This window comes from Mytilus edulis, chromosome 11 (genome assembly GCF_963676685.1).
Source record: "Mytilus edulis chromosome 11, xbMytEdul2.2, whole genome shotgun sequence".
NCBI classification, from domain to species: Eukaryota; Metazoa; Mollusca; class Bivalvia; order Mytilida; family Mytilidae; genus Mytilus; species Mytilus edulis.
In genome coordinates this window covers 39,887,853-39,906,355 of record NC_092354.1, presented here as the reverse complement: position 1 = coordinate 39,906,355, position 18,503 = coordinate 39,887,853, and the positions used below count along the sequence as shown (strand labels likewise).

The following is an 18,503-nucleotide window of genomic DNA, read 5'->3' as shown; positions in this document are numbered from 1 at the left end:
ATGTTCGCTGCAGGCATTCTCCTGACCGTCAATAAATCCTTGCCGAAGTATTGCCTCCATTAAGTGGTGCAGGACATACGAGTAAGCAGACACGTGCGGTTCGATCATGTAGAATTTGAACATTATATCTGAAGCCTCTCGTAAAGAGATTGCAAAGATTTTTCTTTGAAGAGTCCATTTACCTGTTGTAAAACTAAATTTCTACCACTATCTAATATAGCCATATTTTAGTAACAATCTAAATATCCACGATATTGATTTCGGAGTTCAGTTTTTTGTGATTTTACTTTTTTGGAATGACCTCTATTACAAGAAATATCTCTTATAGTTATTGTCATTTTCTTCTTCATATTTTGCACATTTATGCCAAATTTGCCACTGGAAGTTAAGCAACCTGAAATAAATCCATCAAATAAGAGACAACATTGGAAAACATAAAAACACAAAGAAACAACGCTTGTATTTATTTTATTCATCTCAAAGTCACAATGATGCCTTAAACAAGAAGCTTACTCTTTTCCATCCCACTGCAAGTATGAGACTGACGATCATGCAACAACTGTTAATTCAAGAACATAGTCATTGAGTGAAATCAATATAATAACACTGGCATTGTTTGTAATTTGAAATTAAAATATCCACAAATCGTTGTCCAAGAATAGGATGTTCATTGAACTATTTTGAATGTTTGTTTTGTTTATGTCGTTTTTCAATCTCATTTCACAATAGTGGTCTCATTATACATGTACCTTCTATTGCCTGTAACGCTTGTAGATCAACTCTGCCTACAAACTATACAACATACTAAAATTAAAAACCCAATAATCCTCAAGATTTCATCAGTAATGAGGAATTTTAAAATTCTTCACAAAGAAATATTATGTTTATGGGTACCAAGTCAAGTTGGAATCCATTGAAACACGGTTGTAGACCAGGAAGCTAAAAATGCCATGGAAGACCCTTTGTCTAACTTTGATATACCATATACCGGTTTTAAATCTAATACTAGAGAATACGTTTTTAATATATTGAAAATGAATGGAGTAAAAAAGGTGATAATAAATTACATGAAGTTAAACCTAGTTTAGTTAAACCTTTCAATAAATGTTATGTGCAGAAAAGATCAGTGTGTTATTTCTATATGTCGTATTGGTCATACTAGAATAACACACGAGTATCTTTTAAAAATTGAAGATGCGTCAAAATGTATACCTTGCAACTGCAAGTATACTATTACATATGTTTTAATTAATTGTATTGACTTTGCTGATATTCGTAGGAAGCATTTCAATGTCAATAATATGTATTATTCATTTAATAGTGTTGCAATTACAAATATTGTTTCATTCTTAAAAGAAGTTGAAATATATTATAAAACATGAAAATGTTATGATATTTAAAACGATTTTAATTTTTATTACGTTATTTTACTGTTGATTTTTATTTGAAAATAATCAATTTGCTTTAGTCTTGAATTTTAATTTATTGTCTGACTTTAAAATATGCTTTAAAATGTAAAAATATTCGAATTAGCTCTCGTCTCGATATAGCCTTTTTGTGCTAATGCGGCGTAAAGCAAACACCAATCAATCAATCAAGCGATTAAATGGACAAGCATGATATATAATCACGCCAAAAGAAAACTTGCTCATTATATACTTATAGAAATACGAATATGTATTTCATATCTTATTTCAGCTTTGCAGCCAATGCTATTCAAACATATTAGGTCATCGTTCGTCTTTTGGTGTTCACCAAGAATGTGAATCTTGTTGCTCTGGCGCTGTATTTTGTAACCATGACTTACATTGCAATCATGTCCCCCGTATGTATTAGGTAAAATTTATAGCGTTAACTTTCGTTTATAATGTAACACTATTTTGTTTAAAAGATTGTGTTATGATACTTTAAATCCGAAAATAAACATCAAATTAGGAAAATGAAAATTGAACCGTTTACTTAGTACGTGGAATATCATATAGTTCAAACCAGAGCGTGTATAGATCAAATTCAGGAATGCTTTGAAATATAAATGCATTAGATTTATATTTTAATGCAGTATTTTGAGAAAATAAAATAAGATATATTTTGAGATCCGTATTATGCTTAAAATATTGAAAGCAACACGTTTAATAATTTCAAGCGTCCCAAGCGCTTTTCTGGAATTACCTTCATCAGGAACTCTCAAACCAAACATTTGAAATCCGAGGATGTATATAAGTATCGAAACAGTCGAAGAGCTGTATGACAGAAATACCTAAAAAAAAAATAGCCAAGTTCATCTAAAGTCAACTTTGCCTGATGGAGTTGACACCTTAGTTTCTTTATAATTTCAAAATTATAAACGAACAATTTTAGAAAGGTTTGTTTTTAAACTGTGTCAGTACCGAAATACTGACCACTGAGAATGATAGTCCACCAACCGAGATATCGACCAAGTGATAAAAAAAAACACTTTTAATAATTGCATGCTTGCGAAGCGTTTTTCTGGATTTACCTTCATTAGGAACCTCAAAGCCAAATATTCGAAATCCGAGGATGTATAAGTACCGAACAGTGGAAGAGCTTCATGACAAAAATACCTAAATTATAGCCAAATTCATCTAAGGTCAATTAAAATAATACATTGAAGGTTTGGACAATTCACAAGACTTAGTACGTTATTGTAAATTATTATCAACGTGTTATTAATGTATAGTAGAGGGTAAAGTAGGTAAATAACACAATAGATATAATGAAATAAACCAAACGACAATCATGTTTAACAGAAAACTACCTTACAAACGATTGAGCAACATGAATCCAACAACCATTCGTTGATGCAACAATAAACAATTGATATATTTAGAACTGATTGAATCGATGAATTATTTAGTTTCAATGAAAGAACACGTCGTGAACAGTTATTACATAAATGATGAAATACCTGTTTGAAAATCACTACATACGAATAACTGACTTTTCCACAAAGTGTGTGATAATCTTTTCTGCAAATCAAAGTTCGTCTTGGTGTATGAGGAACTTTGATAATACAATGATTACTATATACAATTTATAATGTACTTTTTTATTTTGTTTTTTTGCAAATTCTGTGTCATTTGGTCTCTTGTAAAGAGTTGTCTCATTGGCTATTATACCACATCTTCTTTTTTGTATAAATAGTTAAGATTTTGATTTCTTCAAATGTGTTTGTGGATAAAACATAGGATTTGAAAATTGCAGTTTTAGAGATAATTATTGCTTATATTTCGATTTGAAAATAGACAAAATGCAAAATTATTTTAAAAAAAATCTCGCATGCAAATATATGTATCAGGTATCAGAATGCGAGTTTTTATTAGACAGATTTTAACCCAGCCGCACTATTTGCATTACTAAAAACACAGGAATATTATATAAATTTATAGTAGTTGTTATCCATAAAGTACATTCATTTATTTGAAAAAAATGTAAATTCCTTTCAGAGAAAATCATTAACAACACCTGTTCCAGTACAAACGAATGCATCGGAAATTTGGTTTGCCTGAATGGTACATGCAAGTGTCAATCTGACCAATATTATTGGGGTGTGAATACTTGTTACAAAAGTAGGTATAACATTGTTAAGCGGTGTATTTAACATCGGCATAACGCGCAAAGTTTGGCTAGCCACAAATCCAGGTTTAATACGCCATTTATTTTTTTCTTAACATGTCCTGTACAATGTCAGGAATACGGCAGTTGTTATTATACGTTTCTATGTATTTTGCATTGACGTTTGTTTTTGTTCCATCTCAGTTACTAAAGTATTATGTTGTTTCGTTATATATTGATGTGTTTCCCTCGGGTTTAGTTTGTAACCTGAAGTTGTTTTCTCTCGATTTTTGAACAGCGGTTTACTTTTGTTGCCTTCATTGACTATCGATTGCCTTGCTGCATATTGTGTTGGCATATAGTTTCCATAAACTCATTTAAGATACCCAGGAGTATAATTTTTGTACACAAGACGCGCGTTTTGTCTTGAAAAGACATCATAAATAAAAAGAAAAATATATACGAAGTTGAAAAGCGTTGATGAGCGTGATACAAATATGCTGATTTGATATTTCCTGAGGACAATATCCAAATATAAGGAGGTGTGGTATACATGTCAATAAGACAACTATCCCCCAAAGTTTAATTATAGTGTAAATTCCACTGTAAAAGCCACCGAGATGAAAAATTGAAACAATTTAATTGAGAAAACTATCATTCTTATCTATAACAAAACAAATTATGGAAAAACAGATCAGAACAAACGACAACCAATGAATATAAGGCACATGACTTGGGACAGGCACAAACAGAATGTGTCGGGGTTAAAGATCTTTGATGAACCACCCCCGTTTCTGGGACAGTTTTAAATAGAATATAAAATACAATCCCATAAGTGTTTTTAATTATCTTTGAAGGGCAAAATGCGAATGAAAGATGCACAAATGATCAGCAATGTCAACAATCTTTGAATTGTGAGCAACAAACCTGCAAGTGTGTAGGCAATAAGTATTGGAATGGATCCTGGTGTGAACCAAGTATGTGCTATGGATAATTAATATTTACGAATATATATATTCTAACATGTCTAATATATAAATGATTTTTAAATCAGTATATTTTTTAGTTTTTCATTGATTTTTGATAAGTCTGGTTTTATTTTTTTAAAGAATGCAACCAAAAATGTTTGTATGTCATTTTGAATCGTGTGTTATTATGGATTTGATCTATAGTTAATCAATGTTTGTGAAAAAGAGATACATTCATTCAAACTGTGTCTTATAAAATAAATCAGCACATTGTTACTATAATACCGAATTTTCGTATAAATATAAAATCATCATCAAAAACATGTTCCAATATATGCATAGATTATATCGATACATTTTATTTTATATAATATAGAAAAAACGATTCATTTAACCTGTAGTTCGACCGACGAGTGTCTTAATACATTGTACTGCATCCATGGATATTGTAAATGTGATGCTAGTGTTGACTATTGGAACGGATCGTCCTGTTTAACAGGTAAATATACACAACATATAAAGCATATTTACCAGGGAATATTATTATTAGGGGATACTGTACGGCTTCAACAACGAGACAGAACGTACAGTAACGATGCCATTACAGGTAAATTTCGTTTAATTGTTTTTAGTGAAGAAACAAGACATAACATTCTAAAAAAATTAAAAGTTTTAAATCTCTATATATCTGCATCCTTGGATCTATACATTGTATACATTTTATGAAGAGAACAGGCAAATAAATGTTCAGATATTTTTTAGATTCACATTGTTTTTTTATTTTACACTTTAACGCAGCTGGGTCAAATATATTACAACTGTTCTTAAAGATGCAAATGGGTGTAGTACTTGCTTCTAAATCCATGATCTGTTGCTACTTCTGGTATTATTTTCAGGAACTTTATACATCAATCAATTATTATTGGCATACTTCCAGAAAGATCAACCTCCGATGTGCATGCTACATAAATAGGGAAGAAAAATAGAAGAGGAATCGACCAATGTTTGATTATGAATGAGAGTTATCTTTATGAAAACCCTTTCAGTCGTATCATGTTTCACAAATATAGTGCTTACCCAATACCATTCGTTTGCTCAATTTTTTGTTCCTTGTAATAAGTTGCAGATTATTATCAGTTCAGTAAACATTTGTCCCTATTTGTTTTCTAAACCAAATACTTTCTGTATGATGATTTAAGGCTTTATAACCAGATTTTTAAACAAACCATACATATTAAGATTTTAAATATCATCCTTACTGTTATATTCAAACTCAATAAAACAGCTCGATGTTTCAGGGAAAGTCTATAACGAATCATGTAGTAATAGTGTAAAATGTCAAGGAATCTTTCGGTGTATCAACAACAAATGCAGCTGTTTATCCTCGGAATATTTGCAGGGATCAAAATGTCAAACAAGTAAATATATATGATTTATCATAATTATTAAACAAAAATGAAATGAAATGAAATGATGACCAAAATTTAAACAGAAGATGACTGTATGTGTTTATTAAACACACTGATTTTCGTCAGACATTATTTTTTGTGTTTACAGTTTATATAAGATCTGTTGTTCCTTTTTTTCTTTTTATTTGTATTGAACTCTTTAGACTGAAATGTTTCATTTCAAACAGAACCTACACATTATCATCAGTATAACAAAAAAATTGATGGCTGCTAACAATTTTCGGAAAACAACATTTGTACATTATTTATTACGACAACTTTTTGTTTCTTGCTGAAATGTCATATATTTATTGAGTTTGCTATTGAGGGTCTTCTTGAATAAACTTGGTTGAAAGTCTTCCGACAATGCTAATGCGCCTTTTTAAACTATCATGACAAACTCCTTTTTTTAGGGAAAACGTTTAATGAATCATGTGCAAACATTCAAGAATGTCAAACAACCTTTAGATGTATCAACTACGAATGCTCTTGTCTGCAGAAAGAATACTCGGATGGAACACAGTGTCTAACAAGTAAGAATAATTATACTAGTTTGCAATAAAACGTTGTATTCATGAAAAAATATCCAAGACCAAATTTTGTATATATTAAACGTTGGATATATGTGGTACACTTATCCAACAAAATATCTGACATGTTGAAAGCACACACATGATCGTCAATTATTAGGTCTACAATGTGTTGTAGGATTTCATGTACAAGAATTACGGACATTTCAAGGCGAGATAACTGGTGTGAATTTTCTATTATGGTTCCCATCTTGTTCTCATCGTCTGGTGACCAGAAGAAAAGAAACGAAAACTCCCCTAATCGAACACCCACCAATAGATGTCGCTTTGCCGTTAGGCATATCGCGTAATTAATGATATTAGCAGTTATACGATGATTCCAGACGCAATGGATTTTAGAAAGAACCCCCACACCCCACTTAGACTATTAACATATGAATGGTGAGATACTGCCGACAGAAAAGAATTAATAAAATAAAGAAAGGTTTTGCCAGACCTTTACGATGGACATACCAGAGAAACATATGTATGACTCTGGACATACCAATAATAAGAAAGGGGAAAAGGCTTATAAAAAATTCTAATTCGTTTACAAATGAGCTTAAAAACTCTAGGTCAATGAAGTAAAGGTTAATGATCCTTGATTTTAGAAGAAATTTCCGAAGCAGATATCAATAATAAATTATCTGTTGATTTTATAAATATGAACAAGGAGGTTATATGATACAGACCATTCTCGTAAATTGATTTGAAAAGTAACGGGTAAAAAAAGGGTTGTGGAATAGAGAAAAGCTATAAAGTCTGATTTTGTCATTGAATGTGAAAATTATTTATTTAAATATGTATTTATAGTTATTTCTAGATACTTTATTTAAAACAAACTAGAACACCGGCGAAATCGCGGACATTCAGAGCGTGGTTTAAAGTATTTTAAAGTGTTTGTTGGAAGAACTTTTGTAAAAGATTTAATAGCTGGAGAGTTTCAGGAAAGTTATCAAAAGTCATAGGTAATTGGGGACAGGACAATTGGTTTTTTTTCCTTCTTCTTTTTTTCCAAAATTTCCAATTTTTTTGTTTTCTATTAATTTCAAAAAGAACATACATTTAGTATCATGAAAATTCATTACTATAAAAATAAAGTGTATTTGCTTTAACTATCAATTCTCAGTCAAGTTATTAATCAATCGTATTCATTTTATATGAGAAAACTATCGTAGTTCTATTAGAAAAGTATCGCATTTATAATTTTTTTTTATATTAAAATCACATCGCTATTATATTAGAAAAATATCTCATTGATATAATAAATTATAGCAGTATAATTGATTTTATAGGTGATTTTGGCTTAAAAAACAAATGAATTCATCGAAATTGTATTCCACTAACTTTTCTACATGATATTTATCTTGTTTATTGTATGTGTACATCTACAAGTGATAAATCGTCCATTTATGTTTCATTTAATTAAAAATTTAATTTACTCGTATTGTTGCCACCTGCTTGTTATCATATACACAATTAATGTTTGCCTTGATGAATGTCACCCTGTTTTATTTTAAAATAGTCATTACTTTATACCGATAAATCTTCCTTTCTTAATACACATGTTAACACTCGTCTGAAATTCCCAACAATGCAACTCGTTGATATAAGACAATATAGCTATTTGATATAAGAAACGTTTTATCGATTCGCTTCTTCCATAGACTGGTTCATAGCACTGAGTATTCAGAATGTGTTATTCATTTCTGTGTTATTTTCTCTAAGGCTGTATAACTGAATATAAAACTTAATGTAGAATGTTTGATTTCACTAAGTATAATATAAATCTTATTCTATGTTAAACTCTTGTATGACAACATATACTGTTTTTTCACATAATGATACACAAAGGAAATAACTGTATAATGTGTAAGGAATCTTTTGTTAACTTACTTAAAATCATGATCTTTTAATTGTTGCTATATAGTATAAATTTTTTAGAAGAAAGTCTCGCTTTATTTCAAAACGATGTATTTATCTGGATCTTTGTTTAAAACTAAGTACCGATACAATGTTTTCATTAAGCATGTACTGAATAAGTTACATCTAAAACAACATGATAGCTGACTTTTTATTTTAGGAAAAAGCCATAACGAATCATGTGAAAATAGCAAGGAATGTCAGGCCACCGTCCAATGTCTACACAAAATATGTAAATGTTTATCATCCGAGTATTGGGATGGATTGCAATGTCTAACAAGTAATGTGTTGTTATATGTCACGAGAGATCATTGCATTTTATTGTAATCAAGGAAATATATGTTAAGTAGCGACATACTTTTGATGAAAGAATATATATATAATACTGATAGAACATTTATTCATGAACATATATTAATGACATATAATAGAACAATAACACATTGGCGGGATCTTTAAAAATACAGAGTCACGTCATATGAACCAAAGAAACACAAAAAGTCGTACATACAAAACACACGAGCAAAAATGAAAGATAATACAAACACATTGACGGGATATCTAGGTACCGAGCCACATCAAATGGATATCACAGCTGCAGAAAACAGACCAAACAGTAAAACTAATATTAATAATAGAACAAAGACAAATGAAAGAACAATTTAACACGTTGTTAAGATGACAAACAACGTCAGTACGTAGAATCTATACATCAAGACCATCGTGTATAATCTGTGAAGTTGATACGGAATATTTATCAACAAAATGTTGGTACCTTCCGATGAATTTTTTTAGACAAAGGACGAGACGTTCTTTGACATACCCCTGATTTATCAACTTTCTGCTCAGACAGTGCTGACGTTTATCAAAGTCTGAGTACGAGTCTTTAATATCGAATAAGTTGGGAAATGTATATTCCATATGCAGGTGAAGTTGGCATATTGCTACTAAGGTAGGGAAAGTTGATAATTTCAAAATTAATATCGTCTCGTTTGTTATAGATTTGAACCGATCAAAATGTTTAAGACACCAAATTATTCAATATGCAATTTCAAAATTTTACCTGTTGCTGATGATACGAATGAGTCTCAGCATTCCGTACATTGATACTGACATGATTTCCCTCTATAAAAAAATATGTTTATGACTTTAGAAACTGTCATGAAACTATAACTAAAACCTGGGTTTTAAAATACCTTAGCCTATGTTGACCTTAGATGAATTTGGCTATACATTTTAAGATCTTTTTTTGTGATATAACTCTTGAACTGCTTTGTACAACATTGCCTATCAAATATTCGGTTTCAACTTTTTAAATGGTATTCCACTACGAACAAACTAAGCGTCCAGATTTTTAAATTTAAACAATTTTATTAAAAAAAAAAGTATAACAGAATAATGCAGGCGTCCAGACTGTAAAGTAAAGTAAAACACCTATAAATTAATTTATAATGTTTGTTTACGGACATTATAAAGTGAGCTATCTTTTCTTTCCTTCTTCAAAAGTCTAAATACTACAAAAAGTAATACAAATAGCCCTATAATATATTTAGATAATGATATTCCACCCTAGGAATATACAGCCTTATTTGTATTTTGCAAATCCTTCCGTTTTTTAAACAAGAATATTCTTCAACTTCGTACTTTATTATATGTCTGAGTATTTGAAAATAAAGTATTGTATTGTACTGTGTTTTGCATTTTTTTTTAATCGAGCGTCATTAATGAGTTTTGTAGACAAAACGCGCCTCTGACTTACGAAATTATAAACCCGATATATATTTGGTGACCTGATATATTTGGTGAATTTCTCTTACCTACAACATGCACAACATAGGTACGCAAAATATGTTAGTTCCTGATATTTTTTAATCAGATGCAGTGTTCTGTATTTCCATGTTTTTTTACTTGTACTAACCATTTTGGTTTACAGAGAAATTAGAATGTGAGGATATAGAAGACACCAAGGATGGCGTGTACACTATTTATCCAGGTGGAAGAGACACGGCGGTGGATGTTTATTGCATAATGCGTCAATCAAAGAAGTGGACGGTAAAGTTTTGTCAAACATTTTTTTTTATATAAAACAGATGTCAGTACCAATGACATGTGTTTTTAATACAGATTTTCTTCGTCATTCAAAAGAATGTCTGCTCGAACAAGTAAACTGATACATATGAAAACTTAAAAATACACTGCATGCTTTGAAATGGTTATATAGTACCAATGAAAAATTAAGCACAATCTAAAAACCAAAAAAATCATTCATGTAGTTGAGTAATTGATTGCTGGTGTTTTATGCCACTTTTTGGGTCATGTAATGGGTATCATTTTTTTTATTGGGGAAGGACGCCGGGGTACACAGATATATCCATAGGAGCTTCGGCAGAGTAGTGAAGACTTTCAGAAAATAAAATGTAAAAACAACATGCTACTCACTGATTTTTAAATATTCCGCATCAAGGAGTTTCTTATTATTTAATAAGAGCCTGGTAATCCTATTTCAGGTAATACAGAGACGAGTTAATGGTTCTGTTGATTTCTACAGAACATGGCTGGAATACAAAGCGGGATTTGGTTCTGCATATGGGGAATATTGGCTAGGTATTGAGTTTGATATATTTAAATTCTATCAAAAGCAGAAACACTTATTGATACACAAGAAAGGGTAAACATAACTTGTAGTGAGTTCCTGGCCTAGCCTGCAATTGCTGCAGTCAACCTTTATGTATAATCTTTATAATCCATAAAATACAGAATTTGTTAAAAACAAAACTTTTTCTTTACACGTGTTATATACCTTTTTTATCTTGAAGATGAATTCTTGTCCAAGTTTCATGAAAATCTGCGAATGTGTACACATTAATCATGTCAAAACAAAAACAAAATATCAGACTGTCTGTACACAATAACTGCAACATTTAAGTCCATCTTTCAGAAGTTTAAATTTCTTCAAACGTTTGCGTCAGAAGCTTAATATCAATTCTCTGTAAATATAAAAATGAGCTGGCCATCATATGATACAGAATTTCACCAAATTTGACCTTAATACACTTTATGTCTCAATTTTCAAAATAAATTATTTGTCATTCCATAATCATAATGTGTCATCCTATTGTTGCCATGGAAACATGACTTTTCTGATAAAAATGAAGGTTATTAAAATCTTGTTAATTTTTTGTTTGTAGACTGCTGAATGTCATGAAAAATTTTCTTCAAGCTTATTTTAATTTTTTCAAAAGATTTAATCGGCCAATATGGAGATAGATGAAACAGATTTAATAGCTGCAACTGCAGGCAGTAAATGTTTTGATTTGAAAAGGAACGTTTTGAAAGAATGTTCTTTAAAATTTAGAATAAGATGAACAAGTTCATAATGAAATTTCTGTGTTTTATAATTATTTTTGAAATACTTAATATATATTTTTTTTAATATTTCTATTAACTATAAATTCAGAAAGTAATGAATCAGAGTGTATTTATAATGGCAAATCCCTGACCAGTGATTAAAATTTCTTTGTGAAGAAAAATCGGCACTGAAATGTGAATGCGAATTTAGGTTATTGCAAACCCGATTCTGACATTTTTCAGATTTTTTGCATTAATAAAAACATTCAAATAATCATATATATCTGTTATAACACCTATGCATCAAATACACAACCTTGATCATGATATACCGCTAGTTGGCTAACTACTTTGTTTTTTTGGGCAGGGAAGTGGCACTGAAAGATAAAAAAAAAAAAAAAATCTCGAAATTTATTTATTATCCCCCCAACCCCCTACCACCACCACTTTGGTGGGGAGTCATATTGTTTTGGCTTATTCGTCTGTCCGTCACAACGTTTCTCACCGCAACTTCTCTTAAACTACTTAACCGAATTTTAGGATGAAACTTGTTATTGTTATGTAGCAAGGACACATATGTAGTTTTGCATGTTAAGTAAAAATTTCGATCCGCTAATTTTTGTGGAAGTTATGCCCCTCTGAACTTAGAAATTTGCCCAAAAATAGTCATCAACTAGTTTGTCAGCGCAACTCCTCTTAAACTACTGAACTGAATAGGAGATTTTGTATGTAGTTGTGCATACTACGGGGAATTTTGATCCGCTAATTTCTGTTGGAGTTAAAAATTTGCCCAAAATCATCATTAATTAGTTCGTCAGCGCAACTCCTCTTTAACTACTGAACCGAAGTTGAGGAAGCTTGGTATGTAGCAAAGACATCATATGAAGTTGTGCATTCTATCGGGAATTTGTTATCACCCATGGCATCAGCATAGCTATTTTGTCTGCAGAGACTAGTTTGCAGAACGGGGGAGAATGATGTTTTTAGACAAGGACAAACTTTAATTCAGGTTAATTTTACATAAATATATCTATAATTACTTGAAATTGCAAAACTCAAGACCTAATTTTATATATCATTATTGTTTGCAAAACTTTTTCTAAAATTTATACCCTTTCTTATATAATTTCCCCAAAAAAAGTAAACCAAAATTTTTGGCACATTTCCATACATAGCATTTTATATGACGTTTCAGGTAAGGGGATGGCAATATGATTCTGAAAAAATTGTTAGAGAATATACATTTGTTTCTGATAAAATTCTGAATGCACCCAACTCTCCTATTTTAATACCCCGCCACACGTATTGTCGAGGTATTAAGGGATACTCTCCAAATGTGTGTGTCCGTCCGTCTGGCTTGTCTGATGATTCCAGATGTTAAATTGAGAACCAATCAACAAATGTTTTACACACTTTACACAGTGTTTAATCCTATAAACCACAGGTCAAGTTCAATGTTCAGCTAAATTCAACGAAAGGTTTATGAGTTATGCTATTTTCAAGTGTTTGCCATCTGATCCCCCCTTTTTTGACAGTTTCCAGATAACAACTGGAAAACAGATAAACTTTTTATTTAAAACTTTACACAGTGCTTCAGTACTACAAAACAAAGGTCTAGTTCAATTGTCATCTAAATCCAACACATTTTTTATGTATTATGCTTATTTCAAGTTTTTGCACCCCCCTTTTTTAACGGTTTCTAGATGAAAACTGGAAATTTAATTTACCTTTACATATTGTGGCGGGTACCATTATTTTTGTGGTTTGTTTAGTAAAATATTTTGCCAAGAGACAATGTCAAGCATTTTGAAATGAATTACCATTTCCATGGAAATATGCATATTCTGCAATTTTTTGTCTTTTTTTTTGGATTTAAGTATATAAAGGTCTTGGAATATCCCACAATTTATTTTGTGGGGTTTAATCCAACTATATATCTTCTACATATATTACCGTTAGTTTAATTTCAAATCAGTGTGCAAAAGTAAAATAATTCTATTCAAAAAAAGGCTCCCAAGGGGAATTTTCTTGATTTGGTAAAATGCCAAATTTGGATAAATAAAGTGTCGTTTTTAATTATGCAAAATTATTATTATGAATGGTTTTTTATGATATGAAACACAAAATACAGTTGTTTACGATGGATACCAGCATATCTCACTTTATTGTAAATATTATACTATATTATGTCAATTAAATTGCTTAGAATTGCAATTTGTGTGTTCTTTCTCAGGAGGCCATTGTATGAAAAATAGGTAACACCGTTTCCATAGCAACCCATTATTTTGGTTATTTTTTTTATTGAAAACATTCATGGTAATGTAGTGTGACTACACACAATAAGTTTAAGGAAATTTGAAAAGGTAGTGTAGCCAGCCAGTATTGACATTGTTTGATAATTACAGAGAATTGATATTAATAACTCCCCATTTTCATTCTCAATTTAATTATGTCAAAAGTTTGAATGTATTTGTTAAATCTGAAAGCATTGAGTCCTTTACCAGTAAAATACAGAAATTGAAAAATAACAAAAAGATTTTCATTTCATTTCTCTTGGCCTTTCGGCATTTGACAAATTTATTTATAAATGTAAACCTTTATCAGTTAAATACGAAAAATTTACAAATAAATATTATGGGTATAGTGTTTTGATAGTAATACAACCTGTCCAAATCTGAATCTGATAAAGCTTTATACAGGTTTAACAAAGTTATTGATGTTTAAAAATGTTTTACCACAGATTGACCCAAAAAGTTGACAAATCAAGGCTCGAATGTCTCGTGTTTTCGACATAAAGTTCATAAACACACACATTAACACATCATGTTTCAATGTTGATTTTTACGTATATGAACATTAATGATTTTTTTAATATTTCATATATGCCACTGTTAACTTCATACGTTGTTGATCTCGTGGATGTTTAATTAATCAAATCTTTTCATTTTCCTGTTTAGGTAATGATAATATCAATCTAATTTCGACAAAGGGACATTACGAATTAAGTATTTACATGGAATATGGAGGTAATCATCGAACTGCAAATTACTCAACTTTTTTCATCGACAATGAAGGTTCAAATTACAAACTGACAGCACAAGGATATAGCGGAGATGCAGGAGGTGAGGATGATTATGTTCGTATTCATATTTAGCCAAAATCCCATAATCTAGTTTAGTTGATTTAAAGGTATTCTCAGTCAGAAATTTATAGAGATTATATTCATTAAGTTTCAATCAACTTGCGTCGTTTCAAGAGAATAACAGTTTAATAAAGGATTTTCTGTGTCCCGGTTTTGTTATCATGTCGTGAAACCAGAATCTACTCAAGTGTCCAAATAAATAAAATATCCAAATGATACATTGATATAGTTACCAGTTAAATGGGTATTAATAAATAGTGATTTTTTATATATTATATTTGTTTCTAACGGAAAAGTTTGTTAAAGTTTCGTTACAATTTACAATCGAAGAAAACATCGTTAAAATTTTCATTAAATATGATGGTTGTGGTTAAATGATAAAATATAAGAATAAGAAGATTTGGTTTAAATATCCATTAGACATCTCTCCACATGATACAAAATGACGTATAAGTTATAGCAACTGTACATCAAAATACTGTTTCTACAATGAAAAATTCCCATACCAAAAACAACATATACAAAGCATTAAACAATACAAACGAGAAAACTAACAGCAAGATGTATGTAAGTGGACCCCCAACCGTGGGCCCATGTTGTAACAATGTTGGAATAAAAAGAAAAGTAAAGCTTTAGATGCTCATTTTAATCATTAAATAATAATTTAATGGCTGTATGTACAATGAACGGCAGTATACAATTTATTAAGGGCAGAATTTGCTAAGATAAACCTTCTCTTTTTTTACTGATATGCATTATTCTTTAATTCTTAATTCATTTACGATATGAATATGTGTGAATGTGTGTGTTTATTTTTGTCTGTGTTAAATGAAGGGGACATGAATTAATTTGTACTATCTTATCATCAAAGGTGACAGCATAGGTAATAGTGGTAGTACACTAAAGGCGGACGGACAACCATTCACGACCAAAGATAGAGATAATGACAGTTCAGACCGCAACTGTGCTGTGGAACGGAAAAGCGCCTGGTGGTTTAACCATTGTTATGCATCAGATTTTAATGCGGCGTATAATGGTAACAATGGTAGAATGTACTGGGGTAGCTGGAGAGGAGACATAACAAAGAGCATTTTGATGATACGACGGAATCATAAATAACACAAATATATACACATATTAAACAGTGTCTTCTTTCTGTCAAGTAATTTCACCTTTTATCGTGAACTAAGTTATCTTTTTTAATCAATATGGTATTTATAATCTACTTTTCTAAAAGGAACAATAATTATGATTATTTTGAATATAAAATCCTTAATTTGATTTCATTAGAATTATTAAAATGCCAGATATATTGCAAGTTTCCAAACAGTTTCCGTGTTTTAATCATGAAAGGGTATAAGCAGAGAATAAACTTGAATAAAGATTGAAATACCTTCTTAACTATTCGCTTATAAGTTTGTCCATACACCTTCCTTCAAGGATTTCAATCTATTCTTTAAAGTTTAACAACTCGTGAAACTTCGGCATGCTTGTCTATTCTGTGAACAAATTAAACAGATTCGTTAGAGAGAATCATTGTTCCGGGATTCGCATAAAAAAAGAAAAATATTCTTTAAAATCCGAAATACAGAAAAGGAAAACCTAGTGTTCCTACTAACCATCTTATTAAATTGAATCTCACCTTAGACAGCACACTACACATTCAGTTTAAGAACATTAATCAAGCAATTTATCCAAGAGTAGCTTATGGGTATGATTTAGTTTCAAAATAAATTGTTCTTCTTTAAGGTAATCAATTCTCAGAAACTGTATTTATATACAAAAACAGAAGACGTGGTATGATTGCCTAGCAGAAAACTCTTCACTAGAGACCAAACACAGAATGCAAATCAAAGAGCAGATTGCTCTGAGGGATACGATTGCCGTTGTTTCATTGACACATGTATATATGTAGCTGGATAATATTATTTTCAAAACTAATTCAACTGCACATTTAAGATAGTTACAAAATAACCAATCACGGATAAAAGCGTATGAACAATGTAATCAGGCCTATGTTTTATTTTTGTACTATCAATTCCAAGTTTACTTTCCACAGCAGTCACTGAGACTCAGACTGAGAGAAGGTATTTCACTTCGTATCTTATCACCTATTTTCCTACGTTAATTCTAGGAGGAACCCCATTCCTAACTCTTTAAATATTTAATTTCCTTTGGTTCAGTGATCATGACTCCTTTCCGTACACAATTATTCAAAACGATCGCATTTTAAACCGATAAATGTGACACATTTATCGGTTTAAAATGCGATCGTTTTTAATATAATTCGACGTTTATTGACAGAATAAGCTAATACTCGACATGTTGTTTTGATTCAGAATTCACGGAAGTTACTTCCGGAAGGGAGACAACTCGAAACGATAATATGGAAGACTCCATTTCGCCTGAAGGGGTGTTCTACGATGAGGATTACATTTATTTTAATTTAAATGATGCATATGATTTAAAATTATGCAACAACAATAACATTCAATAGCAGACATACATAGAAAAGATCCCATGAGTTATAAATTAATTAATTGAGTGGAGAATCCAGAGCAACCATTCAATCTAAAACCCCTTGAAGTCTATACGCATGCGCATAATTTCCAAACCAAACCCTGGAGCAAGAACGTATATTAAATGTTTATTAAACGACCTAGATGGTTCTCTATTTCTTTATGGAAGTACAATCTCAAATATCAGTTTCATAACGGTGACATATAAGAAAAACTCCACTTCAGTTCTTAAATGACAGAAATAGATTTATCGGAATTCAGAGAACTCTCGCATTTTATCAAAACTGGGAATTCCCTCTGACGTGTTTCTAAATTTATAAAAATACTAAATATAAATACTGCTTAATTCTGATTTTCCGTGTTGTTTAAAACACGCATATAAGTCAAGGGAATTATCAAACATGAAGATTATGAAAAGAACATTATAGGAAAGTTGTTAAGTTCAATCCCTTTGTTTGTTTTTACCTTTTAAAGCAAGACAATCATAAGAATCTGAGATGTTCCTTAATGTTTAGAATAAAACGATTGACATGAGGGCAATGCTCTGAGCCACCGGTATAAGTCTACAGATTGCTTGAAAGCAATCGTATCCCAATAAAACAATAAAAGATAAAATAATGGCCGGATTTACAAAATGAGAAACGAAATACGAATATAATAAACATAAACAAACGACAAGCACTGGTTAACTTCTCACATGGGACTGGCCTTATCTGCCATATTATATATTATCACGGATAAAATTATGAATCTTGTCGCAGCCACATCCTTTACCTCCTGTTTAGAGTTTATAATATCACCAATTTGACAATTATCACCAGATTTTAACTTATCCACGGGCAGCTCACTTTTTCACTGTATTTTAATTTAATTCACTTACGTTTTTTTTTTCCTATTTATATGTGAAGATTTAAAATACAGTCCACTCTGATTTCTCCTCAATCTGATTATTTGTAGATCTTACTTAGCTGAACATTATTGCTGTTTACAGTTCATATTTTTTAGCCATGTCA

The 18,503-nt window shown here is 30.8% G+C and overlaps 1 protein-coding gene and 1 long non-coding RNA gene across 2 annotated transcripts; both read left to right on the top strand.

Moving 5' to 3' along the window:
* The first annotated feature begins 1,697 nt into the window (after positions 1-1,697).
* LOC139495270 (uncharacterized) lies at positions 1,698-4,550 on the top strand. The gene is made up of 3 exons (XR_011657302.1): positions 1,698-1,825; positions 3,465-3,587; positions 4,431-4,550. It is a non-coding gene; the product is annotated as an uncharacterized lncRNA (long non-coding RNA).
* Positions 4,551-6,412: 1,862 nt separating this feature from the next.
* Positions 6,413-16,169, top strand: LOC139494839 (ficolin-2-like). Its single transcript, XM_071283004.1, has 6 exons — positions 6,413-6,522; positions 8,642-8,761; positions 10,415-10,533; positions 10,989-11,085; positions 14,787-14,951; positions 15,843-16,169. Exons 3-6 carry the CDS (start codon positions 10,510-10,512, stop codon positions 16,088-16,090), a joined length of 534 nt encoding a protein of 177 aa, XP_071139105.1. The 5' UTR covers positions 6,413-6,522; positions 8,642-8,761; positions 10,415-10,509; the 3' UTR covers positions 16,091-16,169.
* The last annotated feature ends 2,334 nt before the right edge of the window (positions 16,170-18,503 follow it).

Bases quoted from the DNA above. Each gene is read 5' to 3' on its own strand.
- LOC139494839 (XM_071283004.1), top strand. From the start codon at position 10,510: ATGCGTCAATCAAAGAAGTGGACG. The intron at 10,534-10,988 runs GTAAAGTTTTGT...ATCCTATTTCAG, and splicing joins GTCAATCAAAGAAGTGGACG to GTAATACAGAGACGAGTTAA. The intron at 11,086-14,786 runs GTATTGAGTTTG...TTTCCTGTTTAG, and splicing joins ATATGGGGAATATTGGCTAG to GTAATGATAATATCAATCTA.